Below are 25,032 nucleotides of genomic sequence, written 5' to 3'. Positions count from 1 at the left end.
CCCTATACCTCACCCTGCAGTCACACGAGTACACTACTCATCCTGCACTCCTGTGACACTTCACTCACCTTTCCCCCTCACTGCTCAATATGCAATTCACTCAAACAAGCCCATCAGTAATCATACATTCATTCGTCCCATTCTGAACTTGCATTCGCACCTAAATTCATACGCCACCTCACTCACCCTGCAGTCACTCCTCTTACCCTAATCTCGCACTGTTGCATTGCTCACCGTGCACTCACATGGGCACTCTTGTCACCCACACAGTGTGCCTGCTACAAAGAACGTGTACCATGCAGATCACAGAACTGAGTGTGAATAAACTATGAGTAGCGCTATAAAAAAAGTAAATGTTTTTCAGAAAGGTGCTATAGAGGGATGAGGTGCATTGTTGGTGAGTGGCAGTGAAGGAATTCATGGAGAAGGAGGAAACGGCGGTGGGGCACCAAAAAAGACTGTTGCACTGTCAGGAAACATTTATGCCATACACTAAGATAGTGCAAAAAAATAAATAATAATAGGACTAGCGCAAGTGTCCTCAACAAAACCATTACCTGGAATTCAGAGATTCCCGGATCTACTGATAGTAGACGATCTTCGGTGTCAGGGAAGTTTCTCTTAGGAAGTAATGTGCTCTAAAGACAGAAAATGTTCTTCAAAATCACATCCCTTAACACCTTCGCTGCTTGAGAGAATCTCCTCCTGTGCTGAAGGTCAATGTTAATATGTGTGGTCATGACGAGCTCTGCTCGTCATGAGCACAGCTCCACTGTGCCTCATGACGAGCTCAGCTCGTCATGAGCATGGAAGGGGTTAAAGAGGTTATATGTCCCTAACCGTACATTATCAAGGACAGGCTAAAATTTAAAACCCTGTCTCTCCCTACTCTGTTACTCGTGCAGTTTGCTAGAGGGGAGCGTTTTTCTAAAGAATATCCGGTGGAAGGATCATAACCTGCTACTAAAGAAGGCACGTCATCTACACATACATTACTTACATCAAAAAAAGCAAACCACCAATCCAAACAAGGTTCTTGTTACAGCATACAGCTACGGTAAACAGATATCTGACTGAGGGCGTACGTAGGAGATGTCCTAAGAACAGCTGCATTGTAAAAAATACAACACGTACGAACATTAGCCGGTATCGGTAAAGGAAAGGAACAATAGCGCTGCTAAGGGCCAAAAAATTAAGATAATACCTACCTATATTTCCAGTAAACTGCTAGCCCAGATATGGTGTACACAGAGATATGGGCGAACACAGGGCTCCACACATGTCTATCAAAGCACTCGAGCCCAGGACCAGAAGGGGGGGTGGGTACAACGCTTCGTATACTGGACCCACTCTGTAAAATACAAAATACTGTACTAAACTATCGGTACATAGTCTTGTCCAAGGTAGTACCAGACAACGATCACCAGGGATTACTAACATGGTCCACCATACCGGGAAAGTATGTGAATCTAAATGGCCATCACCGAAATGATTTTAATTTTGGCAGCCTTTTGAATAGGTACTAAGTATACACTTATGTATTTTCATAGGTGGAATTTCGACCGTCATGCCAAATCATTTTTCATTTGCCGGCTGCAGAACAAAGTCAATTTTTGTATTATTTTCTATTGACTCGGTTGTGAGGTTTGTGTAATCACAAGCGGTGTGGTGTTGGCTTTTTTCTGTCTTTCTGACCCTCACTTGGTAAATCCCTTCCCTTGTCTTTTCCTTTGAAGAAGCCTACCCCTTGATATGTAATTTAGCCTTTCTTTTTATTATACAGGAACTGTACGCTCACAAATTATTTGTCCTGAAGATGACCGCGTAGTTTCCATGCGGTTGAAACACCGTAGACGCTCTTTGTGGCCATAATTCATTAAGTACACATCATTTTGTTTTTGTTGTTCCTTTTTGTATTGATAATGTTTGTCTGTTAGCCACTAGTTTGGCATGTGGAATGTTTGTTTTTGTATTTGCCAACTCCTCCTTGAGCGTTATGTTTCTTTTTTGAATTTTTATGAAAAATATTTATAGAATAAATTATAATTGATTTTGATAACCTGTCAATATGTGTATATAGGCTTCTTCTTTCTCTTTCTCTAGTTTTTTTCACTCTAATGTTTATTCTTTAAGTGTTAACTGTGTTCTTTTCACCTGAACCGTTTGTTTGGTGGATTAACTTACTGTCCCTGGTTCAGGGTATTTGGACAGCCCCTGTAATCTCTCAATGTGAATATTTAGAGTCAAAGAATTGTTTTTATTTACAAATAAACTTTGTCTTGTGAAAGAAAGAAAAAAAGTATAAATCTAACCTACCAGGAATGCTAATCATTGAGCCCTGACGAAGGAGCTGTGGACACTCGGTCCTTTTCCGAAACGCGCGTCAGCGCTTTTTCCTTGCTTTTTAGGTCTCGTAGCGAACACAGCGCGTCAGCGCTGTGTCTCCGCTAGGAGATCTTTTGTTAGCGAGTGCGCTTCCCAGGAGACAGTTTCGGCCGCGCGCATCCTTGGAGTGGATTTGAAATGGGAACGCGCGCTGTGGCCAGGCGCTGTCTCCTGGGAAGCGCAAGCACCACACACGCATGCGCATACACACACACAAGCGCCCATGCACGCACATACATACATACATACAGAGACACCCCCCCTGACACATACACACACACGCGCGCGCGCACACACACAAGTGCACCGAGGCCCCCCCTTCCCCTCCCCCTCCCCCGCCGTCACCGTCGCATACACACACGAGCATACACGCACACACACACACAAGTGCACCAAGCCCCCCCAGCCTTTTGAAACTTACCTGGGCAATGTCGGGGACTCTTCTCTCAGCACGCGGCGCCCAAGCTCCTGCTAGCGCGGCCCCGGGTCTCCACACCGCTCACAGGAGCCCCGGGCCGCGAGACGCATCGACTCCGCCTGCCTCCTCTTCCGGTCTGGACGTGGCCCCGCCCCCGTCACAGGCGACCGTGCCTGACTTCCGGGGCCTTTTCTGCTACATTACTAAGTGGTCTGTGAATGTTTGCGCAAAGACAACTTCTTTAGCGTTTCGATATCTTTAATTGCTCATTTCGCCCGATTTATAAACCTTTTCTGTTCTCTTGTTTACTTGTCTATAATAACGTTTGGAAAACACTATACTCAAAACACAAGAATCTAAAGTGAAAGAGTGCTCTTCAACGAACAGTCTACGCCTGTGCAGTGAATCTGATACGTGAGGTCATCGCGCGTCACCCAGACTTCAGTGCAAAGGGGCGTAACTCTTAACGTTACCGATTGAATAAAGCTCAGCCTTCTTTACCAACATGGCGGCTGTGGAAAGCTGGTCTCCGAACATCGAGAGCCGTGTGCTGCAGGACTGCTTCGTTAGAAGTATGGGTGAGACCGGCGTGGACGAGTTCAAGAAGCGCTACATCTGCTCCGATCCGGACTGCAGTGCGTCTTTCAATAGGGCGTGGAAGCTTAATGTGCACTTGTGCAAGCACACTGGCGAGGTAAAGAGTGGGGCTGCCAGAAGGATTCTTACTTCTCCTGACCAGTTCAGTTGTGAGTCCCCCACATGTAAACAGGCATAGACACATTGTTTTGCCATTGCACCTTCGTTATGTGGAATCTCGATTGCAGGCGCAAGCGTTCAAAGTATTTAGGCATGTGTGCTAATAAATGTATTTTACTGGAATGATGTCGTATAGTCTGAAAGGCGACAGAGAGAAGGACCCACTTAAAGTAAGGGAACAAAACAATTGCAAGATGGCATTTAGAGGTGTTATAGGGCTCAAGTGTTTTCAAATGAACGAATGTTCATGCCTATTCACAACACTGCGTACTTCACTTTCTACTCACAGAAATGCACACTTGCCCCCTCAAACAAAACACTCACACACTCTGATCACACCCTTAGTCTAATCTATGGCCACAGGCCAAGCACACTTATATACGTAGCACCACTGCCATACACACACGGACACCATCACTGCCATGCACACACGGACACCATCACTGCCATGCACACAGGGACACCACCACTGCCATACACACAGGGAAACCACCACTGCCATACACACACAGACACCACCACTGCCATACACACACAGACACCACCACTGCCATGCACACACGGACACCAAAAAACAAAAATTATGCAAAGCATTGTCATTTACAATGCCAGTAACTCAAACTTAAATGCTGCGAGACCTATTGCATTGCAAATGCTTGTTTCTTCTATTTTTCTTATTTCTTTGATATGTATATGACTTTATGTATGTTTTTGCTCATTGTTATTTAGTGTGGTATGGTTGTAGAGTTGTGGTGTTGAATGGATGTATTAGTGTTTGGTATGGTTCTTTTGAATGAATGAATATGGTGGGTTTTTCTTGTGGGGCTTTTGTAGATATTGTTGTACAGAATGTATTGTTTTGAATAATATGATGATGCTCTTTTGTTATAAAAAAGAATCTTTTGGGATATGAGAATGAATAAATAAGAACATACTTTTTAAAATAATTTCTGTTGTTGGGACAATGTTGATTTAATTATTGTTTTATGGATATATTACCTAAATACTAAGCTTATACCGTGGATAGGTTTGTTCTTGTTCTAGTGTTTCCCCTGCCTCCCTTTCCCGGTAATCAGTATATTCAGGGACCCCCTATTGTTTTTTGAAGTTTGCCCAGTCCTACCCAGTCACCCCCATTCCTTCACAACATTGGGAAGCATAGGAAGTCCACCAATCGCTGCCCTGCTGGCTCCCACGCAGCCCACACCTTTTGTGTGCCTCTGTGGGAGCCGGCAGCTTGGCCGGATCTCTTCTCTGTTGGTGTCTGCCTGCTCCTCGCAGACACGGTCATGGGGAGCGGGGCAGGCCTACTATTACTTGGGGGGGCACAACAACACTCCCCCCTTCATTGCTGGTCTTTGGGGGCCAAGGATGAGGTCCCCGCCCTGTCCTTTGCAAACAGGGAAAGGGATCCTTGGGCCAAGGAAAAGTCTGCACTCTTTTTCCCTAAAAAAACTAAATTAATTTCTCCAGTGCCGACCCCAGGGCCCTGACCCACCCCAGGGGTAATATCAGGAATGGCAGAGAAGCCACAAACGCTCCATTGCAGAATGTGGGTCTAAGGTATCCCATCTTCAGAATGACATAACTCAGGCCCTGATGGGCCAAGCTGACTGATCCTGGGCTCATCTTGCTCGTGGTGGCAAGCTGTAGCCATCCCACCACCAAAGTGGTGTAATACACAGCAAACTGGTTCTACTGGCTCCCTCTGCCAGGCTTCCTCCTTGTCAAGGTCTCTGGGCACATAAGTTCACTTCTTTCCCACAACTTGTCGTCAGGGGCTATCAGGGGGCCAGCCTTACTGGCCCTTGGAGAGACGCACTGGTCCTTGGGTCACCTGGGCAGAGTCCTTAGTCCTTTTTGGGCATTAGGGGATTCCTTCTTTGAGTTGTCTATAGCAGCCCCAGGCTCTAGCAGTGCAGACAGAGTCTCCCTCTTGTGCAAGAATTTTTAAAGGAGAGTGATAGGCTCTAAAAGCCAGGCATCCCTTGCCAATCCTAGATTGCCACGTCACTTCTCCACCCATGTCCTAGCCCTTCTGCACAGCATGCTAGGACAGTTCAAGATGGCATTATTCAGGATTCATTATTCACATCTCCTCAGGGGGCATCAGCTCCACCCCTCAATGACATCACTGCCAGGGTCTTTCTTATCACGTTTTCAAAGGGAAGCCTCCTCCTGTGTTGGCTCCAGAGGTCTGGCTCCATCCTTTGTTCAGTGGGCTTGGGCAGACCCATCCCTGGTACAGTGTGACAGATGATTTATTGATGTATATCCTTCAGCCCTACCCCTTTCCTCCTCAGTAGCTGAAGGAAGCACTGTTAATTGCTCCCTTTGTGTGGGGAGGCCTTTGTTTCTTCTGCTGGAGAGAAATGAAATTATCCTGGCACAGCAGGGGCGAAAAAATGCCTGGGTTCTGGTCCTGAACTGAGCCAGAGAAATATGACAGTTCTGGATGACCCATAAATTGTACAGATATATTTTTGGATCTTGTAGATTTGATTTTCTTGCACAGGTTACACCCCATTACGATATGACACTGGACTCTCTAGGCCAAAGGGAAGCAAAACGGAACTCTAAAGCAGTTTCCTCCTATGTGTATAATAAAGCATCACTACAGACAAAATAGTAAATCACACTAACTATTCCTATTAGTGTACACTAATATTAAAAGGTCTACAGGAGTGCAATATCTAATCCTTCAAATTCTCCTCTAGGCCAGGCTACCTGTGCACAGTCACCAGGCTAATCACAACAGTAGCCTCTCATACACAGCCCCCACACATGTGCACATGCATGTGTACACATGTGTACATGTAACCATCCAATTGTCCCTTACCCTTGGTGCATCGCAGCATCCTTGTCTTAACCCCTCCCCTGCTGATGACTGAACCGCTCCGTCATCAGCTACAGTTGAGCTGTGCTGATGACGGAGGGGTTCCGTCATGGCCCAGCCGCCGCGCCTGCGCGGCGCTGATTTCGCGCCTGCGCGGGCGTTCTAATGAGCGAGGCGGGTCATGACGGAACCGCTCCGTCACCAGCATAGCTCAACCGCGGCTGGTGACGGAGCGGCTCCGTCACCAGCATGCGGCCGCCGCGCGGCCGCCCCGCCCCTTTAGCGCTGCGGCGGAATAGCCGCCGCAGCGAAGGGGTTAAAAGGCCAACACTGGTGGTAAACATACACAGTTCATTTGCCAGGTGATTGCTGAAGGTGAGGTACATGTAGAGATACTCACCCACATAGTAAACATTCCAGAACTGGGGTGATCCAAAAAGCTAAAAATCTCAGAGGAACGAATGGACAGAACTCAATTGCAACACTGTACAGTACAAACACCCACTGTATCCCAACACACAGGTTTGCAAAAATAACTTGCAAAGATCTCTGGTAATTAGACCAACATTTGAACTTGAAATGCAGAACAAGACACACATGGTGGTTTATCTGACTCTCTGATGGTTTGCTTTCAAATAGATCCGAAAAGAAAAAAGAGTGTTCGAGGCATATGGGCTGCAGATGGTACATTATGAATAGATCGCCATCTGGTGTTGGGCTCGGATGATTGCACTTTGTTTTTCTCTTGGAGAGTCTTTTGTATCTTGGTGACTCCTCCCTTGGTTGGTAGTGCGCATGGGCATCGGCTCCATCCTTGGATTGTTTTTTTCCGCCATCGGGTTCGGATGAGGATCGAGACGCTCCAGATCAACTTCAGAAGAAAGTGATTTATCGGCGCGTATTCCCTTTCCAATTCGACGGTATTGTTATCGAACGCGTTCATTTCCATTCCGACGCGTTGCAAATAAAAAATCGAAGAGAAAAACTTGGATCTACGTCGAAGAACAGGAGGCCTTTCTCGACGCAGTCAAGCCCGGAGTCCATGGAAAGGACTCCATTAAAAAAATGTCCAACGTGTGGTGCTAAGTTCCCACACAAGGACCTACACGAGGTGTGCAACCTCTGTCTATCGCCTGAACACGAATCCAGGGACTGCGAAGCCTGTGCAGCATTCTCCTCCAAGCTAACGATTAGAAATCGTCGAGCTCGAAGACACGAGGTTTCCAGAATGCAGGCGGAAGCGATCCCAGAGTTGTTCGGAGACGAGCAAATCGAGGAAGAAGAAGAACAGTCGGGGTCGGAAGGGGACCAGTCGGAGACCGAAGAACTCATCGATCAACAAACCGTGAGTGACGACGTCCCCCCGAAAAACCGACCCCGTGCGGTAACGACCCCGCCCTCGGGCCCGGTCAAACCGCTGAAAAAAGTTTCCGACGCCCCGCCCTTGGGCCCGGCAACGAAACCGAAACTGAAACCGAAACACTCGGACTCCCACCATGTCGGATCCGAGAAAAGGGCGACATCGACTTCGGCACCGAGGCTACATGCAAAAGAGAGCTCGGTATCGAAACATTCCATGTCGAAACATAAATATGACTTATCGCCCAAGAGACACTCGATACCAAGAAAGTCGGAATCGAGCAGGCATTCGGTGTCGAAAACAACAAGATCTGACGATCGAAAACAAAAGCACCTCTCGGAACCAGGACCTTCGGTACCGATTCAGGAGCAACAGACAGATCCCAAACAAAAGATCTTGTTTATTGATCCACAAACTGGGAAAGTGGTCACAAAGAAGAGAAAGAGTGAACAGTCAGAAGATAAACCTCTTCCTTCAAAAAAGAGAACAATGGGGACGAATATAACTCCTCCTGCTTCTCCTCGTCCTAGAGTCACACCCTCTTCTCCTATTCCTCACAATAGGCCAAATATTCCTACACCTTCCACACCAAGACCAGCTACACCTCAGTCAGATGTAGACAGTGATCTAGGGGAGGGAGAACCTCAGGGGGATGACGAAACTATCCCAGATGAGGAGGACCCATGGGAAAATTATGATGTAGGGTCAGATGAGGACAACGACCCAGAGCTATATCCCTCAAAGCCTTCACCACCTGATGATAACACAGGGTTTGTGCAGCTCATTAATAGGGCAGCAAAATATCACAAACTAGATATGCACACAGAACCTCAAATAGAGGATTTCTTGTTAGAGACTCTACCTAATGCACAGAGAACATCAGGTACTCTTTCTATGTTAAAGGGTCTTCTTAGTCACACAGAGGAAATATTCGAAAACCCAGTGAGAGCCAGGGTGTTAAACCCGAGAATTGATAAAAAATACAAAGCGGCTCCAAAGGACCCAATATTTATTAGAGGGCATGTACCTCTAGACTCGCTGGTGGTCTCAAACGCTCGCAAAAGAGCAAACTCATTATCTACAGGAGAGGCTCCTCCACCGGATAAAGAGTCGAAGTTAATAGATGCATCAGGCAAAAGAGTAGCATCTCAGGCAGCGAATAGCTGGCGTATAGCCAATACACAAGCACTACTCGCACGTTACGACAGGGCACATTACGATGAGTTAGAAAAACTTCTCATACATCTCCCAAAAGAACACCAGAAAAAGGCAGATCAATTAATACAGGAAGGTAAAATAATAACCAATACTTCCATTAAGTGTGCATTAGACGCAGCAGACACTGCAGCAAAGTCTATTAACACCAGTGTCATGCTAAGAAGGCATGCATGGCTTAGAATCTCAGGATTCAAACAAGAAGTACAAACAGCCCTATTGAACAAACCATTTGATCAGAAAACATTGTTTGGTTCAAGCACAGACGAGACATTAGAAAAAATGAAGAAAGATACGGAAATGGCTAAGTCAATGGGAGCATTGCAACAGCCAATACACAGAGGTTCCTTTCGTAGATCCACCTATAGAGGGGGCTCAAAGAACACAGGAACGAATCAGCAATCCACATCTTTCACACCAACATCACCCAGAGGTAATTCAAGAGGCAGTTACAGAGGTAACAACAATAAGGGTAGAGGCAGCGGAAATAATAACAACCGCAACGCCTCAACACCAAAACAGTGACTTCATAGAACTCCCCCCAGACCACATAACACCGGTCGGGGGACGTCTATCACAGTTCCTACCTGTCTGGGAAAACATCACGTCAGACAAGTGGGTGAGACAAATTATCCAACATGGTTATTGCCTAGAACTCACAGCTACCCCACCAAACATCCCCCCCAAACAGCGTCCAATGAGTCAAGATCATCTGACATTGTTAAGAGAAGAAGTGCTAGCACTTCTACAAAAGCATGCAATAGAGAAGGTCCCAAAGGATCAACAAGGAACAGGAGTATACTCTCTATACTTCCTGATCCCCAAAAAGGACGGGTCCCTAAGACCAATATTAGACCTCAGACCTCTCAATGCTTACATAAATTCGGAGCATTTCCACATGGTCACGCTCCAACAAGTACTCCCTTTACTGAAGAAAGGGGACTTTCTTTCTACACTGGATCTAAAAGACGCTTACTTTCATATCCCAATTCACAAAGCCCACAGAAAATACCTAAGGTTTGTGTTAGAAGGACAACACTATCAGTTCAAAGTCCTTCCGTTCGGTGTCACAACAGCACCAAGAGTTTTCACAAAATGTCTAGCTGTGGTGGCAGCACACCTAAGAAGACAACAAATACATGTCTTCCCATACTTGGACGATTGGCTAATAAAGGCCAAGTCAAAGGAAGAATGTCTTCACAACACACAGAAGACAATCCAATTGCTGCACCACCTAGGGTTCACGGTGAACCACAAAAAATCACACCTGCAACCAAACCAGATTCAGCAATACCTGGGGGCTACAGTAGACACAGAGAAGGCAATAGCATACCCCAACCCAATCAGAGTACAGACAATGGTCGGGTTAATACAAAGATCTCAACCACAACACTTACTACCAGCACGAGTGTTTATGCAACTATTAGGCATGATGTCCTCCTGCATACTGCTAATACCACATGCCAGACTGCAAATGCGCCCACTACAAGAGTGTCTAGCGACACAGTGGAATCAGGCTCAAGGTCAGATTACAGATCTGGTGTTGGTAAACGACCGGACGTATCGCTCTCTGAAGTGGTGGAACACAGAAAACATTTCCAAGGGACGGTCGTTCCTAGAGCCAATTCCACACGTGATAATAACAGCGGACGCATCGCTCTCCGGATGGGGAGCGCATATGGACAAATACACAGTACAGGGGAAGTGGAGTGTGCAGCAAAAGAAACTGCACATCAACTACCTAGAACTATTAGCAATATTTCTGGCACTAAAAGCTTTCCAAATGCAAATAGCAGGAAAAGCAGTCCTGATCAGAACAGACAACATGACTGCAATGTATTATATTCAAAAACAGGGGGGGACACACTCTCTCCAACTGTCCAGACTAGCACAGGACATATGGAGATGGGCCATTCCTCAAAAGATCTACCTGTTAGCGGAACACCTACCAGGAGTTCAAAATCAAATAGCAGACATCCTAAGCAGACAGTCAGAACAAGTACACGAATGGGAGCTGCACGACCAAATACTACAGCCATTCTTCCAAAAATGGGGTCAACCAGAGATAGATCTGTTTGCCAATCATCAGAACGCAAAATGCAAAGAATTCGCATCCAGGTACCCACACCAAAGGTCCCAGGGCAATGCACTGTGGATAAATTGGTCCAACAAATTTGCTTACGCGTTCCCTCCTCTACCACTAATTCCATTACTGGTTCGGAAACTACAGCAACACTCAATGACAATGATACTAGTGGCACCCACGTGGGCAAGACAGCCGTGGTTCACCACGCTGCTACAACTCTCACAAGTACCACATCAAAAGCTAAGGTTATTACCCATGCATCTTACACAGAACCATGGAGAAATAATGCACCCAGATCCCAAACAACTGAACCTAGCGATCTGGCTCCTGAGGTCATAGAGTTTGGGTATTTAGATTTACCACCAGAATGCATGGAAATCATTAAGCAAGCAAGACGTCCTACCACCAGAGCATGCTATGCAGCAAAATGGAAGAGGTTTGCTATACACTGTAACAGTAAGAACATCAATCCTCTGGACGCATCCACTAAACAAATCATTTGCTATTTATTACACTTACAGCAATGTAACCTAGCATATACCTCTATCAGAGTTCATCTCGCAGCTATAGCGGCGTATCTACAAAACAGGCAACATCTGTCACTGTTTAAGGTACCAGCAATTAAAGCTTTCATGGAAGGACTCAAAAGAGTCATTCCACCAAGAAGACCACCTTCCCCAGTCTGGAATCTCAACATAGTGCTTACCAGACTAATGGGGCCACCCTTTGAACCTATGCATAGGTGTGAAATACAATTCCTCACATGGAAGGTGGCCTTCCTCATAGCTATCACGTCACTTAGAAGAGTAAGTGAACTGCAGGCTTTTACGATTCAAGAACCATTTATGCAGCTACACCAAAATAAAGTGGTTCTTAGAACAAACCCAAAATTCTTACCGAAGGTTATTTCAGCATTCCACATCAATCAGTCAGTGGAATTACCGGTTTTCTTTCCAAAACCACAAACAGTAGCTGAGAGAGCCCTACATACACTTGACGTTAGAAGGGCCATATTGTACTATATAGAAAGAACACAAACTTTCAGAAAGACAAAACAGCTATTTGTTGCGTTTTCTCCTACACATAAAGGCAATCCCATCTCCAAAGCGGGCATTGCCAGATGGATTGTAAAATGCATTCAAATATGCTACTTAAAGGCAAAGAGAACATTAACTGTTCCTCCTAGAGCTCACTCTACACGTAAACTAGGAGCATCTATGGCATTTCTGGGAAACATTCCACTAGATGACATATGCAAAGCGGCTACCTGGGTTACACCGCACACCTTCACAAAACACTATTGTGTAGATGTGCACACAACACAACAAGCTAGAGTGGGACAAGCAGTATTAAAAACATTGTTTCAGACAGTTGCAACAGACACGGGCGACCACCGCTAGGGAGAGAACTGCTGTATAGTCTATTCATAATGTACCATCTGCAGCCCATATGCCTCGAACGGAATATGCTACTTACCAGTATGCATCTGTTCTTGGCATAGAGGGCTGCAGAGTGGTACATGCCCTCCCAGCCTCCCCGGAAACCTGTGTCTGTTCCAACATTATCTTATTTAGATACACTTACATGGGCACTCTTATCTGTATTCTACTATACTACTCCATCTAACCCTACTATGGCAAAACAATCTAAGGATGGAGCCGATGCCCATGCGCACTACCAACCAAGGGAGGAGTCACCAAGATACAAAAGACTCTCCAAGAGAAAAACAAAGTGCAATCATCCGAGCCCAACACCAGATGGCGATCTATTCATAATGTACCACTCTGCAGCCCTATATGCCAAGAACAGATGCATACTGGTAAGTAGCATATTCCTTATGAGGTGAACGGATACTGTGTTTTAAAAAATTGTTGATGCCTTTTTTCAGACATCAAAATGAAGATATTAATATTGTTCCATGCACAGCTTAGTTTCAAACTATGTATTTCTGTTTTTGTAGGTCCATGTTGCTGGAAAGTTCGTAACAGTATTGTTGGACCCCCATTCATATGATGCAGTTGTTTGGGAGTCATGTGGTAAACTTGATTTCAATGCATATTGCAAGGTTCTGATGGAGAGAATGTTTGGTGTGCAACTGCCTAACTATGACCCTGCTACAGAAAAGGCCTTGATGAAAGTGTAAGCATGGGATTCATGATTATTGAAAATATGCATATTATGGGGAGTTTCCAATATTTTACTCCTAGCTTTAGCTCTAGTAGAAAATAGCAAACTATCTTAACAGATGCAAATGAACTGTGTACTCATAGACTCAACTTAAGAAGTTGGTTAATTGAGCTGAACACATATTTTTCTAGGCTGCTGATGGGTAATATTTGTATAGCATATCGTGATTAGGACAATGCCTTATTTGCAAGGTTGATTTTTATACTGTGGTAAATGGTACTCCATTGTTGTTGAGGCTTTAAAACGTAATATGTGAAATGTGATTTTAAAAAAGTTTGGATTTCCCTAACTGTGTTTTAGATACCTTGAAAACCCATTATCTAGTATTTTCTGTTGATAAAATAAACATTATGGTAACGTTGTTGTTATGAGAAACCTCTGCACGTCTGGGAAAATGTGTGAAACTAAGCACTCTCTCTTCATGGTCTCATACAAACACCTCTTACTTAATAGTTCCAGTTTGGAGCAGTGCTCATGAAGGCTTGAGATCGTTTGAAAGAATTTTCAGGAAACCCATTCAGACAGTGAAAATAAATATAGATATAGATTAAAATTGAGAACGATTAAGGAATAAAATGGAAAACATCAATAAATGTTTTGTGACTTGTAATAAAATGACTGTATATTTTTATGTATAGCATTTTTTAAGTAGTTTATGAAGTACTAGCAGCCCGTCCCGACGTTGTCCGGGTATGAATTGCTGCCGGCCAGTAGTATATTGTTTTGTAGGATTTCGTTTTGATAGCATTTCTTATCTGTGACAGGCCTGTGAAACGCTCTGATTCACAGTGCACTGCTGATGCACTTAAGAGTGCGCGTTCAGTAGTGTGTGAACTCGAGTTTCCCTACTTTATTTTTCCTTGCAATATTATATAGCGCGAACTCGACAACATGGCATCAGCACAATTTACATTACCCCAGTATTGGAACTTTCATAGATTCCCATGCTTTGTATCATTCCCCGTCGTCGGAATGGGAGTCTCGGTAACAAAAATACCATAGCTGTAGGTACAAAAGACAATGAAAAAAAGGCCTAGGCCTCATTCCCTTTTGTAGCATATCACCCTCTTTGTGTAAAAGAGACCAAACTTTGGCATCAACCAATCAGAAGTGCCTCACCACTTAGAACCTTCCTGAAGGAACCTCAGAGCCTCTGATTTTCTACCGCACGTTGTGCTAGGGAGTCTCCTTTGAGCTCTGCTCAACTTCTACTCTTCAAAAGGATTACTTCAGGATTTTCTAAAGGATTTTCTTCAGAATCTTCCAGATTCTCTTCAGGATTGTTGCTGCCTTCCAGGATGTCGGAAATTGAGACGAAAAAAGCCCTTTTCAAGCCTTGTTCCACCTGTGGCAAGAAAAGGCTTTTTTGTGGAGGATAAACATAAGGACTGCATTTATTGCCTCTATCCTGACCACCAGGCTGCTGACTGTAAGATCTGTCGCACTTTTTCCACCAAAACCCTCCGGGACCGTGAGGGTAGGCTCCTGACATGGCTGCAAAAGCTTAAATCAAGGAAGGATACTGTCTCAAGTGACAGTGAGGATGCAGGATCGATGTCTTCTACAAGAAGGTCAGTGAAAAGGGGTAGGGGTTCCCCTTCTACTTCTTTGGGAAGATATTCAAAGGCCTCAAAAAAGACCCCCAGTGAGTCTCAGAGCCCAGGTCCCAGCAAATCTCCTCACGGAAGTGTAAAGGAGAGGGATGGATCTTCTACGCCTTCTACAGGTGAGAAGACTGCTACAGCCTTCAAAACACCTTCTTTCCAGTCTTCAGAGAGGAGTTCTAAGTCCTCGAAGACGTCGACAGCGGAAGGCCCTTCGACAAGGACATCTAAATCAGTTTCGACGTCGTCGAAGGCTCCGTCGAAAGGAGGTTCGTCTACGACGCTGCCGTTAACGGCGGAGTCCTCGCCTTCGACGGAGAAACCGAAGACGCCGACGACGAAGGTTCCAGCTACAAGGGTGTCGACGAAGGAGTCGTCGACGATGACAGTCCCGTCAACGACAAAAGTCCCGTCGACGACGAAAGCCCCGTCGACGACGAAAGCCCCGTCGACGACGAAAGCCCCGTCGACGTCGAAAGCCCCGTCGACGACGAAAGTCCCGTCGACGACAAAAGTCCCGTCGACGACGAAGGCTGCGATGGTGCCGACGACGATGTTACCGACGGCGACGATGACGACGGTGTCGACGACTACGGTCTCGTCGACGAGGGCGTCGACGACTACTACAGTGACTATGACAACGGCTGGCGTGTTGACAGTTTCATCATCGCCGACGTCCACAACGCCTATCTCGACGGCGTACATACAACCGTCGACTACGGAAACGACGATATTATCCACAGAAAAGCGGATTACCATTTCTGTGACGCGGATCACGCCAGAGATGACTTCTCCAAGGACTGTGTCCCCTCTGTTACCTACCATGCTCCTTCAAGAGGAAGAATCAGAGGAGGATGAACAAGATGCATATAGCTATGCCAATAGTCCTTCCCAACTTTTTGTCAAATGCCAGGACACTGACTCAGAGGGCGAATACGGCCACGAGGAGGGTGGTCATCTTCAGCTGCAGCAGCAGCAACCTGAACAGGAAATGGTTTCAGTGCCAACGTCTTTCCTGCAAGATCTGCATAAGATGCTACAGGACTATAAATCTAAGGCCAGTAGACCTCTGCCAGTTACGTCAACGCCTGCTACGCCTTCAAGGACTCCGGCTTCATTGGTGCCACCTACTTTAACGGCTCCAACTTCTCCACAGCCTCAAGCGTCCTTCCAATAGGATTCCTCTGGATTGCCAGGGACTCATGATGTTGATGAATCCTCGGATGAGGACCAGCAGTCAGATCATGTCTCTGATCCCGACACGGAATATGATGAATATGTTATTGACAATCCCGCATCACCAGTTCCGGACCCGGCGGACTCCCGGCCAGCGGACATTGGGGGCTTCCATCAGCTGATGGAGAGAGCTGCGGCAAGATTTAAATTGGCAATGCCTAAGGTTACCACAGATTGTTTCTTATATGATTTTAAGGAACCCTTTCGGAAAACTGCCAGGTCCATTCCTATTGTGGATCACCTATGGAAAGAGGGCATAAAGGCAATGACACACCCGGCGACGGTGGTCCCGGTGCTACCGCGTCTCGATAAAAAGTACAAGGCGACCAATGATGCTCCTGCGGCCTTGACAGGTCATCCAAGACCAGACTGTGTGATCTCGCAGGCGGCGCAGAGGAAATCACGCAACCCTTCTGCACCACTAACCACTCCTCCGGAAGGGCGGAGGTTGGATAACGTGGGAAAAAGATTCTCATTGATGGCAAGTTTGCTGGTGCGAGCAGCTAATGCCTTAGCGGTCCTGGGTAGGTACGACCGCCAACTCTAGTGCGATGTCGCCCCGTACCTTGACCAACTGCCTCCCGAATCTACGTCTGAGGCAAAGAAGATTTTACAGGAGGGAGAGGCGACGTCGATGGAAATCATCGATTGTGCAATGGATATTGCAACTACTGCATTCCGTTCATTGGCTGGAGCGGCAGTACTCCGTCGCCAAGGATGGCTTAAAGCTACCTGGTTCCGGCCCGAAATCCAGAATAAAGTATTGGATCTCCCCTTTGATGGAGAAGCATTTTTTGGCAAACTCATTGACGACACCCTGCAAGATATAAAAAAGGACACAGAGACTGCTAGGTCCTTGGGGACACTTCAATACAGGAAGTCGCCTTTCAAGGGATCCGGAGGCAGGGGTGGTAATTACAGAGGATCCTTCCAACAACAACGCTATTCCAACAGAGGCTCAGGTTCCCAGCAACACCGTCAGCCTTACCAGCAGCGACAGGGCCAGTCTTCCAATTACTCCAGGCCTTACAATAAAGGAAAGCAGGGGGCACGAGGACGAGATTCGTCCAAGCGCCAATAGCGGCCTCCTGGCTCTTCCTACTGGACCCTCCTTCAGGAAGTCATCAGTTGGAGGCAGGGTCAACAAATACCTTCACAACTGGTCCAAGATAACATCGGACCGTTGGGTGCTCAACATCATTCGGAAAGGGCATACCTTGGAATTCACACAAGTCCCTCCACCCAAGCCCCCGGCAGCCACTCCATCAAAACACCAGCGTCTCCTTCGGCTCGAAGTTCAACAGATGCTCCGGAAAGGAGCAATAGAGCCAGTTCCCTCAAACCAAAGAGGTCAAGGATTTTATTCCAGGTTCTTCTTGGTGAAGAAGACGCTCGACAAGTGGCGCCCCATTTTAAACCTCAGGGGGCTAAACACCTATCTAATTTCTCTGTCCTTCCGGATGGTGTCCCTCCAGGACATCTTGAAGCTGATCAGCCCGGGGGATTTCATGGCCACACTCGATCTCGAGGATGCCTATTTCAACGTTCCGATTTACCCAGCGCACAGAAGGTTTCTGCGATTCACAGTAGCCAAGAGCCATTACCAGTTCAGGGTTTTACCCTTTGGACTCCGCTCAGCCCCAAGAATTTTCACAAAGGTGCTGGCGCCAGTAGCAACTTTCCTGCGAAAACACAAGTTTCAGGTCTTCCCCTATCTGGACGACTGGTTACTGAAAGCTCCGTCCAGAGAAGCAGCGATGCAGGCGGTTCAAGCATGTACCAATTTGTTTCAGAACCTGGGACTCACTCTGAACAACGAGAAATCTTGCCAGGTCCCGTCCAGAAGGGCTCGTTTTCTGGGAGCCATCTTGGATTCGAAGCTATCACGAGCTTTTCCTACTCCGGAAAGGAAACAGACATTACAAACTATGGCCCAAGACTTACAAACAAGAAAGTCTCTTTCAGTACGCCGCTACAAGTCTCTACTGGGAGTGATATCCTCGTGTATCCCACTAATTCCCCATTGCAGACTGAAGATGCGTCCCTTGCAGGAGCAACTGGACAATCAGTGGAAGCAAGTCCACAGTTCATTCGACGACAGGGTGACAATCACTCCAGAGATGAAGGAAGCGGCCTTATGGTGGACAAATCAAAACAACTTGTCCCAAGGTCTATCCTTCGCAAACGACCCGTCTCCACAAGTGATAACGACGGACGCGTCATTGGAGGGTTGGGGAGCAGTGATGCAGGACCTACATGTCAGCGGTCATTGGTCACCCCAGGAAAAACACCTCCACATCAACCTGTTGGAACTCAGGGCGATACGACTGGCTCTGCAAGCGTTTCTCCCTCGCCTGGAAGGTTCACAAGTGCTTATCAGGACGGACAACACCACGGCCATGCACTATGTGAACAAGGAAGGAGGGACCAGATCGCGCTCATTGTCGCTAGAGGCTCAGCAGGTCTGGGAATGGGCGATCCAGCACAAGATGTCACTGACGGCAGAACACTTGCCAGGCGTCCTAAACGAAAACGCCGACAGACTGAGCAGGTCATCCTCGGTCAGCCACGAATGGGAGTTGAATCAGGAAGTCTTGGAACAAGTCTTCAGCCTGTGGGGCAGGCCGGACATCGACCTTTTTGCCACTCCGACCAACAAGAAATGCCGGTCTTACGCAAGCAGGCTTCCCCATCAAGATTCACTGGGAAATGCCCTTTCGATAGCCTGGTCGAAGACATTTGTCTACGCTTTTCCTCCCATTCCTCTGATACCACGACTAATCAGGAAACTCAAGGTGGAACCGTGCAGGATGATCCTGATAGCCCCGGCTTGGCCGAGGCAGTTCTGGTACACGGAGCTCCATCTGTTGTCGATAGCTCCTCCCTTGCCTTTAAGGATTCTGCCGGATCTTCTCACGATGTCCGGAGGACAGATTTTACATCCAGATCCTCAGTCGTTACACCTGACTGCATGGCTCCTGAACAGCGAGAATTTATGAACCTGCCATTGTCAAGGGAGGTTAAGGAAGTTCTGTCCCAAGCAAGGGCTCCTTCAACTAACAAAACTTACCGCCTTAAGTGGAAGAGATTTTGTTGTTGGTGTCGAAAACAAAGCATTGATCCATTCAATTCCAAGCCTCATCAAATCCTACCTTACGTGCTGTCTTTGGCCAAATCTGGACTGGCCCATTCATCAATTAAAGTCCATTTGGCTGCTTTGTCACGGTTCAGAAGGACAGACTCTGGGCCTTCCTTGTGGTCTTCCAGAATAATCAAGCAATTTCTTAAAGGCTTGTTCAGAGTCTATCCACCGGTGAGACCGCCTCCTCCTACATGGCATTTGAATCTAGTCATTTCTCAACTTATGAAGGGTCCATTTGAACCAGTCCATCGTTCTGACATCAAATATCTTTCGTGGAAATTGGCTCTCCTCCTTGCTCTCACGTTGGCTCGGCGTGTAGGAGAATTACAAGCTTTGACCATCCAAGAACCTTTTCTTCAATTCAAGAGCAACACTGTGATCATGAGGACTAACCCTAGGTTCATGCCAAAGGTTCCCTCGGATTTCCGCTTGTATGAACCGGTCATTCTGAAGACGTTCTTCCCTCAACCTTCTACGCCAGCGGAGAACGCATTGCATTCGTTGGATGTGCAGCGATGCTTAAAATTCTATTTAGAACGTACTAAAGGTTTTCGAAAATCTTCTGTTTGTGGCCTTCGGGGGACTGAGTAAAGGCCTTCCACTATCCAAACAGGGTGTTTCAAGGTGGATCACGAGTGCCATATTACATTGTCACAAGGCTGCAGGAAAACCTCTGAGTGGAAAAATACGAGCACATTCCACAAGATCTGTGGCTTCTTCAACAGCACTCTTCGCGGGGGTGCAAATTAAGGATATCTGCAGAGCTGCTACCTGGAGCAGCGTTCACACCTTTACCAAGCATTACTGCTTGGAATCTCTGCAACAAGATGATGCAGCAGTAGGACAGGCTGTCCTGAGGAACCTCATCCACTAATGGTGAGCTTTCCTTTCTTTCCCACCTTCCATTTTTCACATTTTGTATCTAATGTCATGTTATCTATTGCTATAATTTACGATGCAAAATGTGATTATCTTGCCAACTGCTTGCTACTCTAATACAAAGCATGGGAATCTATGAAAGTTCCAATACTGGGGTAAGAAAACAAGTTACTTACCTGTAACTTTAGTTCCCCAGTATTGGTAACTTTCATAGATTCCCATGCGCCTACCCACCTCCCCGGGGAAAGCTCAGCCTACAACAGATATGGTGTCTAAGTACACAACGGCTACGAAAATCTGAGGCTCCTTCAGGAAGGTTCTAAGTGGTGAGGCACTTCTGATTGGCTGATGCCAAAGTTTGGTCTCTTTTACACAAAGAGGGTGATATGCTACAAAAGGGAATGAGGCCTAGGCCTTTTTTCCATTGTCTTTTGTACCTACAGCTATGGTATTTTTGTTACCGAGACTCCCATTCCGACGACGGGGAATGATACAAAGCATGGGAATCTATGAAAGTTACCAATACTGGGGAACTAAAGTTACAGGTAAGTAACTTGTTTTCTTACAGAAGGACACATTCATTTGTGGTAGGCACGGGGAGACAAAGCGATTTGCCTGGAATCACAGGATGTTGAGCTGATGCCGAGATTCGAACGTAGCTCCCCAGCTCTAAAGTTCGCAATTCTAGAACTTGTGGCGGGAGGTGTGTCTAAAAGTGTATGTCGGTGCTGGCCATCAATGAGAGAGACCTGTGCATTTTTCAAATGAGTGGTGAAAAAATATGAGTATGTTGCTGGAGATGTGGGCCGCCGTGCCACCAATGTACTTACCGGGGGAGGGTAAACACCCATTATTCCGCAACTTTCTTTCTGCATACCATCACTCCGCATACTTTCATTACGAAAGTACCATGACTCCGCAATGCCATAATAACGCATGGCATTGCATTTTATATGCTTTTACCATGCATACATTTACAACGAAATTCGTTGTAAATGCATGAATGGTAAAAGCATGTTTTTTTAAAAATGTTTGGATAAGGTAAGTATGGGTATAGGGGTATATGTTTTGGGGTACTGAGGTATATGTTTTGGGGTGTTTGGGTATTTTAAGGGTTCAGATATAGTTTTGGGTTATGGGGTACAGGGGTAGTTTTAGGGTTTAGAGATAGGTATGGGTTTTGGGGTAAAAGGGTATTTTTAGGGTTCAGGGCTAGGTTTGGGTTTTGGGGTATAGGGGTATTTTTAGGGTTCAGGGGTAGGTTTGGGTTTTGGGGTACAGGGGTATTTTTAGGGTTCAGGGCTAGGTTTGGGTTTTGGGTACAGGGGTATTTTAGGGTTCAGGGGTAGGTTTGGGTTTTGGGGTACAGGGTTATTTTTAAGGTTCAGGGCTAGGTTTGAGTTTTGGGTACAGGGGTATTTTTAGGGTTCAGGGGTAGGTTTTGGTTTTGGGGTACAGGGGTATTTTACGGGTTCAGGGGTAGGTTTGGGTTTTGGGGTACAGGGGTATTTTGCAGATACAGTTTCTGTAAAGTCTGTAACTTGTCAAACTTTGACCCAAAAAATGGAAAGTATCCAAAGAATCCCATTATTTGGGTATATCTTATCAATTACCCAAGCTCCCTTACAATGAGATGATTAATGAGCCTGAAATAAGATAATGAGCTTAAGATAGGATACTGCCTGACCCTAAAATGGTATAATACATGGACCAAAAGTGAATTTGTGGTTCAGTGTATGACTCCTGCGTTGTTTACTGCTGGCTCATTAGATTAGTTGCTTTTTGGCAATTCACCTTCATGAAGAAGGCATGAAAAGTGCCCTGAAGGAGCTATCCTCAGGCAGTACTATAATTTAAGATATGCAAATTTCAAGTACTAATTACCATAGAAATGTTGGATGGATAACAAAGAGAAAGAGAGAGAAGCAGTAGTACGCACGTAGATGCATCTGCCTGGCCTTGATCAAATATCACAACACAGAGATCATCACGGAAGAGAATGAAGGAAGTTTGAAAACAAATCGAAGACCTACAAGTAAATGGAAGAAAGAATGTCTTTATTGTGTAGTTAATTAAAACCAATCAATATTTAGCATAAAATACATCAATGTGACAACATTCCTATTTACGCATTGAATTGTGGAAAATTGCAAGTTTGTTCGATCTTCTTAAAATGAGGCGTTAAACATGTTACGTCTCAAAACAAAATCGGTAACTAGTCAAAATATCGAGTTTTTAATTTCGACTAAACATATTATCGAGTTAAAAATATAGAATACACATACTATCGACTAGACATAATATAGACTACAAAAATATCGACTAGAAAAAATTTATATCGACTAGAATAGCAATACTATCTAATCAAAAATATAGAATGGACATAATATCGACTAGACAGAATATAGACAACAAAAATATCGAATTTAAGGTAAGTTAATATTAATATTTAATTTTTGTGTAATATAATTCTGTAGCGGGTTGTGGGTTTATAGGGGAATAGGGTGGGAAGTAATTTAATTATCATTAATTAAATATGTTATTTTATTTATTGGTATTTATTTAGAATTACTTGTTAAATTATTATTAATTGGTAATTAATTAAAAAATAATTGCTAATTAATTTTAATTGATTAATTGATAAATATTTTATTTTTAGTTATTTATTTATTGTAGCGGGTTGTGGGTTTATAGGGGAATAGGGTGGGAAGTAATTTATTTATAATCAATTAAATATGTTATTTTATTTATTGGTATTTATTTAGAATTTATTGTTAAATTATTATTAATTGGTAATTAGTTAAAATATAATTGCTAATTAATTTTAATTGATTAATTGATAAATATTTTATTTTTAGTAATTTATTTTTGTAGCGGGTTGTGGGTTTATAGGGGAATAGGGTGGGAAGTAATTTAATTATAATAAATTAAATATGTTATTTTAGTTATTGGTATTTATTTAGAATTATTTGTCAATTAATTATTGATTGGCAATTAATTAAAATATAATTGGTAATTAAATGTATTTGATTAATTGATAAATATGTTAATTTTAGTAATTTATTTTCTGTAGCGGGTTGTGTGTTTATAGGGGAATAGCTTGTGAAGTAATTTAATTGTAAGTAATTAAATTTTTGAATAAAAAAATGTATTGAGTTAATTTTTCAAAATACTTTTACATTGTTTATTATTTTATTATTAATAGGTTAATAATTAGTATTATTAGGTCATTTTTATTATTAATTAATTTTTATTTGTATTTTAAATTGATCATTTAATATATTTAACACAATTGTAAAATATTTTAATTAATTTGTAATTGGTGTTACTTTTTATATTATTTATATTTAAATAAGAAGTATTTACTTGCCCTACTATTGCACTCACTGTAGTTGGAATAGTAATTTTACCCTTATGCTATCCAACGCTTTCTCTACTGTTGCACTCACTGGAGTTGAAATAGTAATTTTTACCACTACACTATCCAACGCTTTCCCTACTGTTGCACTCACTGGAGTGGGAATAGTAATTTTTCCCCTACGCTATCCAACGCTTTCCCTACTGTTCCACTCTCTGGAGTGGGAATAATAATTTTTACCCCTAAGCTATTCAACGCTTTCTCTACTGTTACACTCTCTAGAGTTGGAATAGTAATTAAAACCCCTACGTTATCCAACGCTTTCCCTACTGTTGCACTCACTGGAGTGGTAATAGTAATTTTTACCCCTACGCTATCCAATGTTTTCCCTACTGTTGCACTATCTGGAGTGGTAATAGTAATTTTTACCCCTACGCTATCCAATGTTTTCCCTACTGTTGCACTCGCTGGAGTGGGAATAGTAATTTTTACCCCTACGCTATCCAACGCTTTCCCTACTGTTGCACTCACTGGAGTGGGAATAGTAATTTTTATCCCTACGCTATCCAACGCTTTCCCTACTGTTGCACTCTTCGGAGTAGGAATAGTAGTTTTTACCCCCTACGCTATCCAACGCTTTCTCTACTGTTGCACTCACTGGAGTGGGAATAGTAATTTTTACCCCTACGCTATCCAAAGCTTTCCCTACTGTTCCACTCTCTGGAGTGGGAATAGTAATTTTTACCCCTAAGCTATCCAACGCTTTCCCTACTGTTACACTCTCTAGAGTTGGAATAGTAATTAAAACCCCTACGCTATCCAAGGCTTTCCCTACTGTTGCACTCTCTCGAGTGGTAATAGTAATTTTTACCCCTACGCTATCCAATGTTTTCCCTACTGTTGCACTATCTGGAGTGGTAATAGTAATTTTTACTCCTACGCTATCCAATGTTTTCCCTACTGTTGCACTCGCTGGAGTGGGAATAGTAATTTTTACCCCTACGCTATCCAACGCTTTCCCCACTTTTGCACTCTCTGGAGTGGGAATAGTACTTTTTACCTCTACGATATCCAATGCTTTCCCTACTGTTGCACTCTCTGTAGTTGGAATAGTCATTTTTACCCCTACACTATCCAACGCTTTTCCTACTGTTGCACTCACTGTAGTTGGATTAGTAATTTTAACCCCTACGCTATCCAACGCTTTCCCCACTGTTGCACTCACTGGAGTGGGAATACTAATTTTTATCCCTACGCTATCCAACGCTTTCCCTACTGTTGCACTCTTCGGAGTAGGAATAGTAATTTTTACCCCTACGCTATCCAACGCTTTCTCTACTGTTGCACTCTCTGGAGTGGGAATAGTAATTTTTACCCCTACGCTATCCAACGCTTTCCCTACTGTTTCACTCGCTGGAGTGGGAATAGTAATTTTTATCCCTACGCTATCCAACGCTTTCCCTACTGTTGCACTCTTCAGAGTGGGAATAGTAATTTTTACCCCTACGCTATCAAATGCTTTTTCTACTGTTGCATTCACTGGAGTCGTTACAGTAAATGTAACCCTTTT

The 25,032-nt window shown here is 44.6% G+C and overlaps 1 protein-coding gene across 2 annotated transcripts in view; it reads left to right on the top strand.

Annotated features, from left to right (window-relative positions):
• Positions 1-25,032, top strand: part of PTGIS (prostaglandin I2 synthase) — an 844,398-nt gene that overhangs the window by 138,101 nt on the left and 681,265 nt on the right. For both annotated transcript variants that reach the window (XM_086932627.1, XM_086932628.1), the window contains exon 3: positions 13,017-13,195. In XM_086932627.1, the coding sequence (XP_086788753.1) occupies positions 13,017-13,195 (179 nt within the window). The remainder of the gene's footprint in view (positions 1-13,016; positions 13,196-25,032) is intronic.

This window comes from Lissotriton vulgaris, chromosome 7 (genome assembly GCF_964263255.1).
Source record: "Lissotriton vulgaris chromosome 7, aLisVul1.2, whole genome shotgun sequence".
NCBI classification, from domain to species: domain Eukaryota; kingdom Metazoa; phylum Chordata; class Amphibia; order Caudata; family Salamandridae; genus Lissotriton; species Lissotriton vulgaris.
This window is presented reverse-complemented; position numbering and strand designations above follow the sequence as displayed.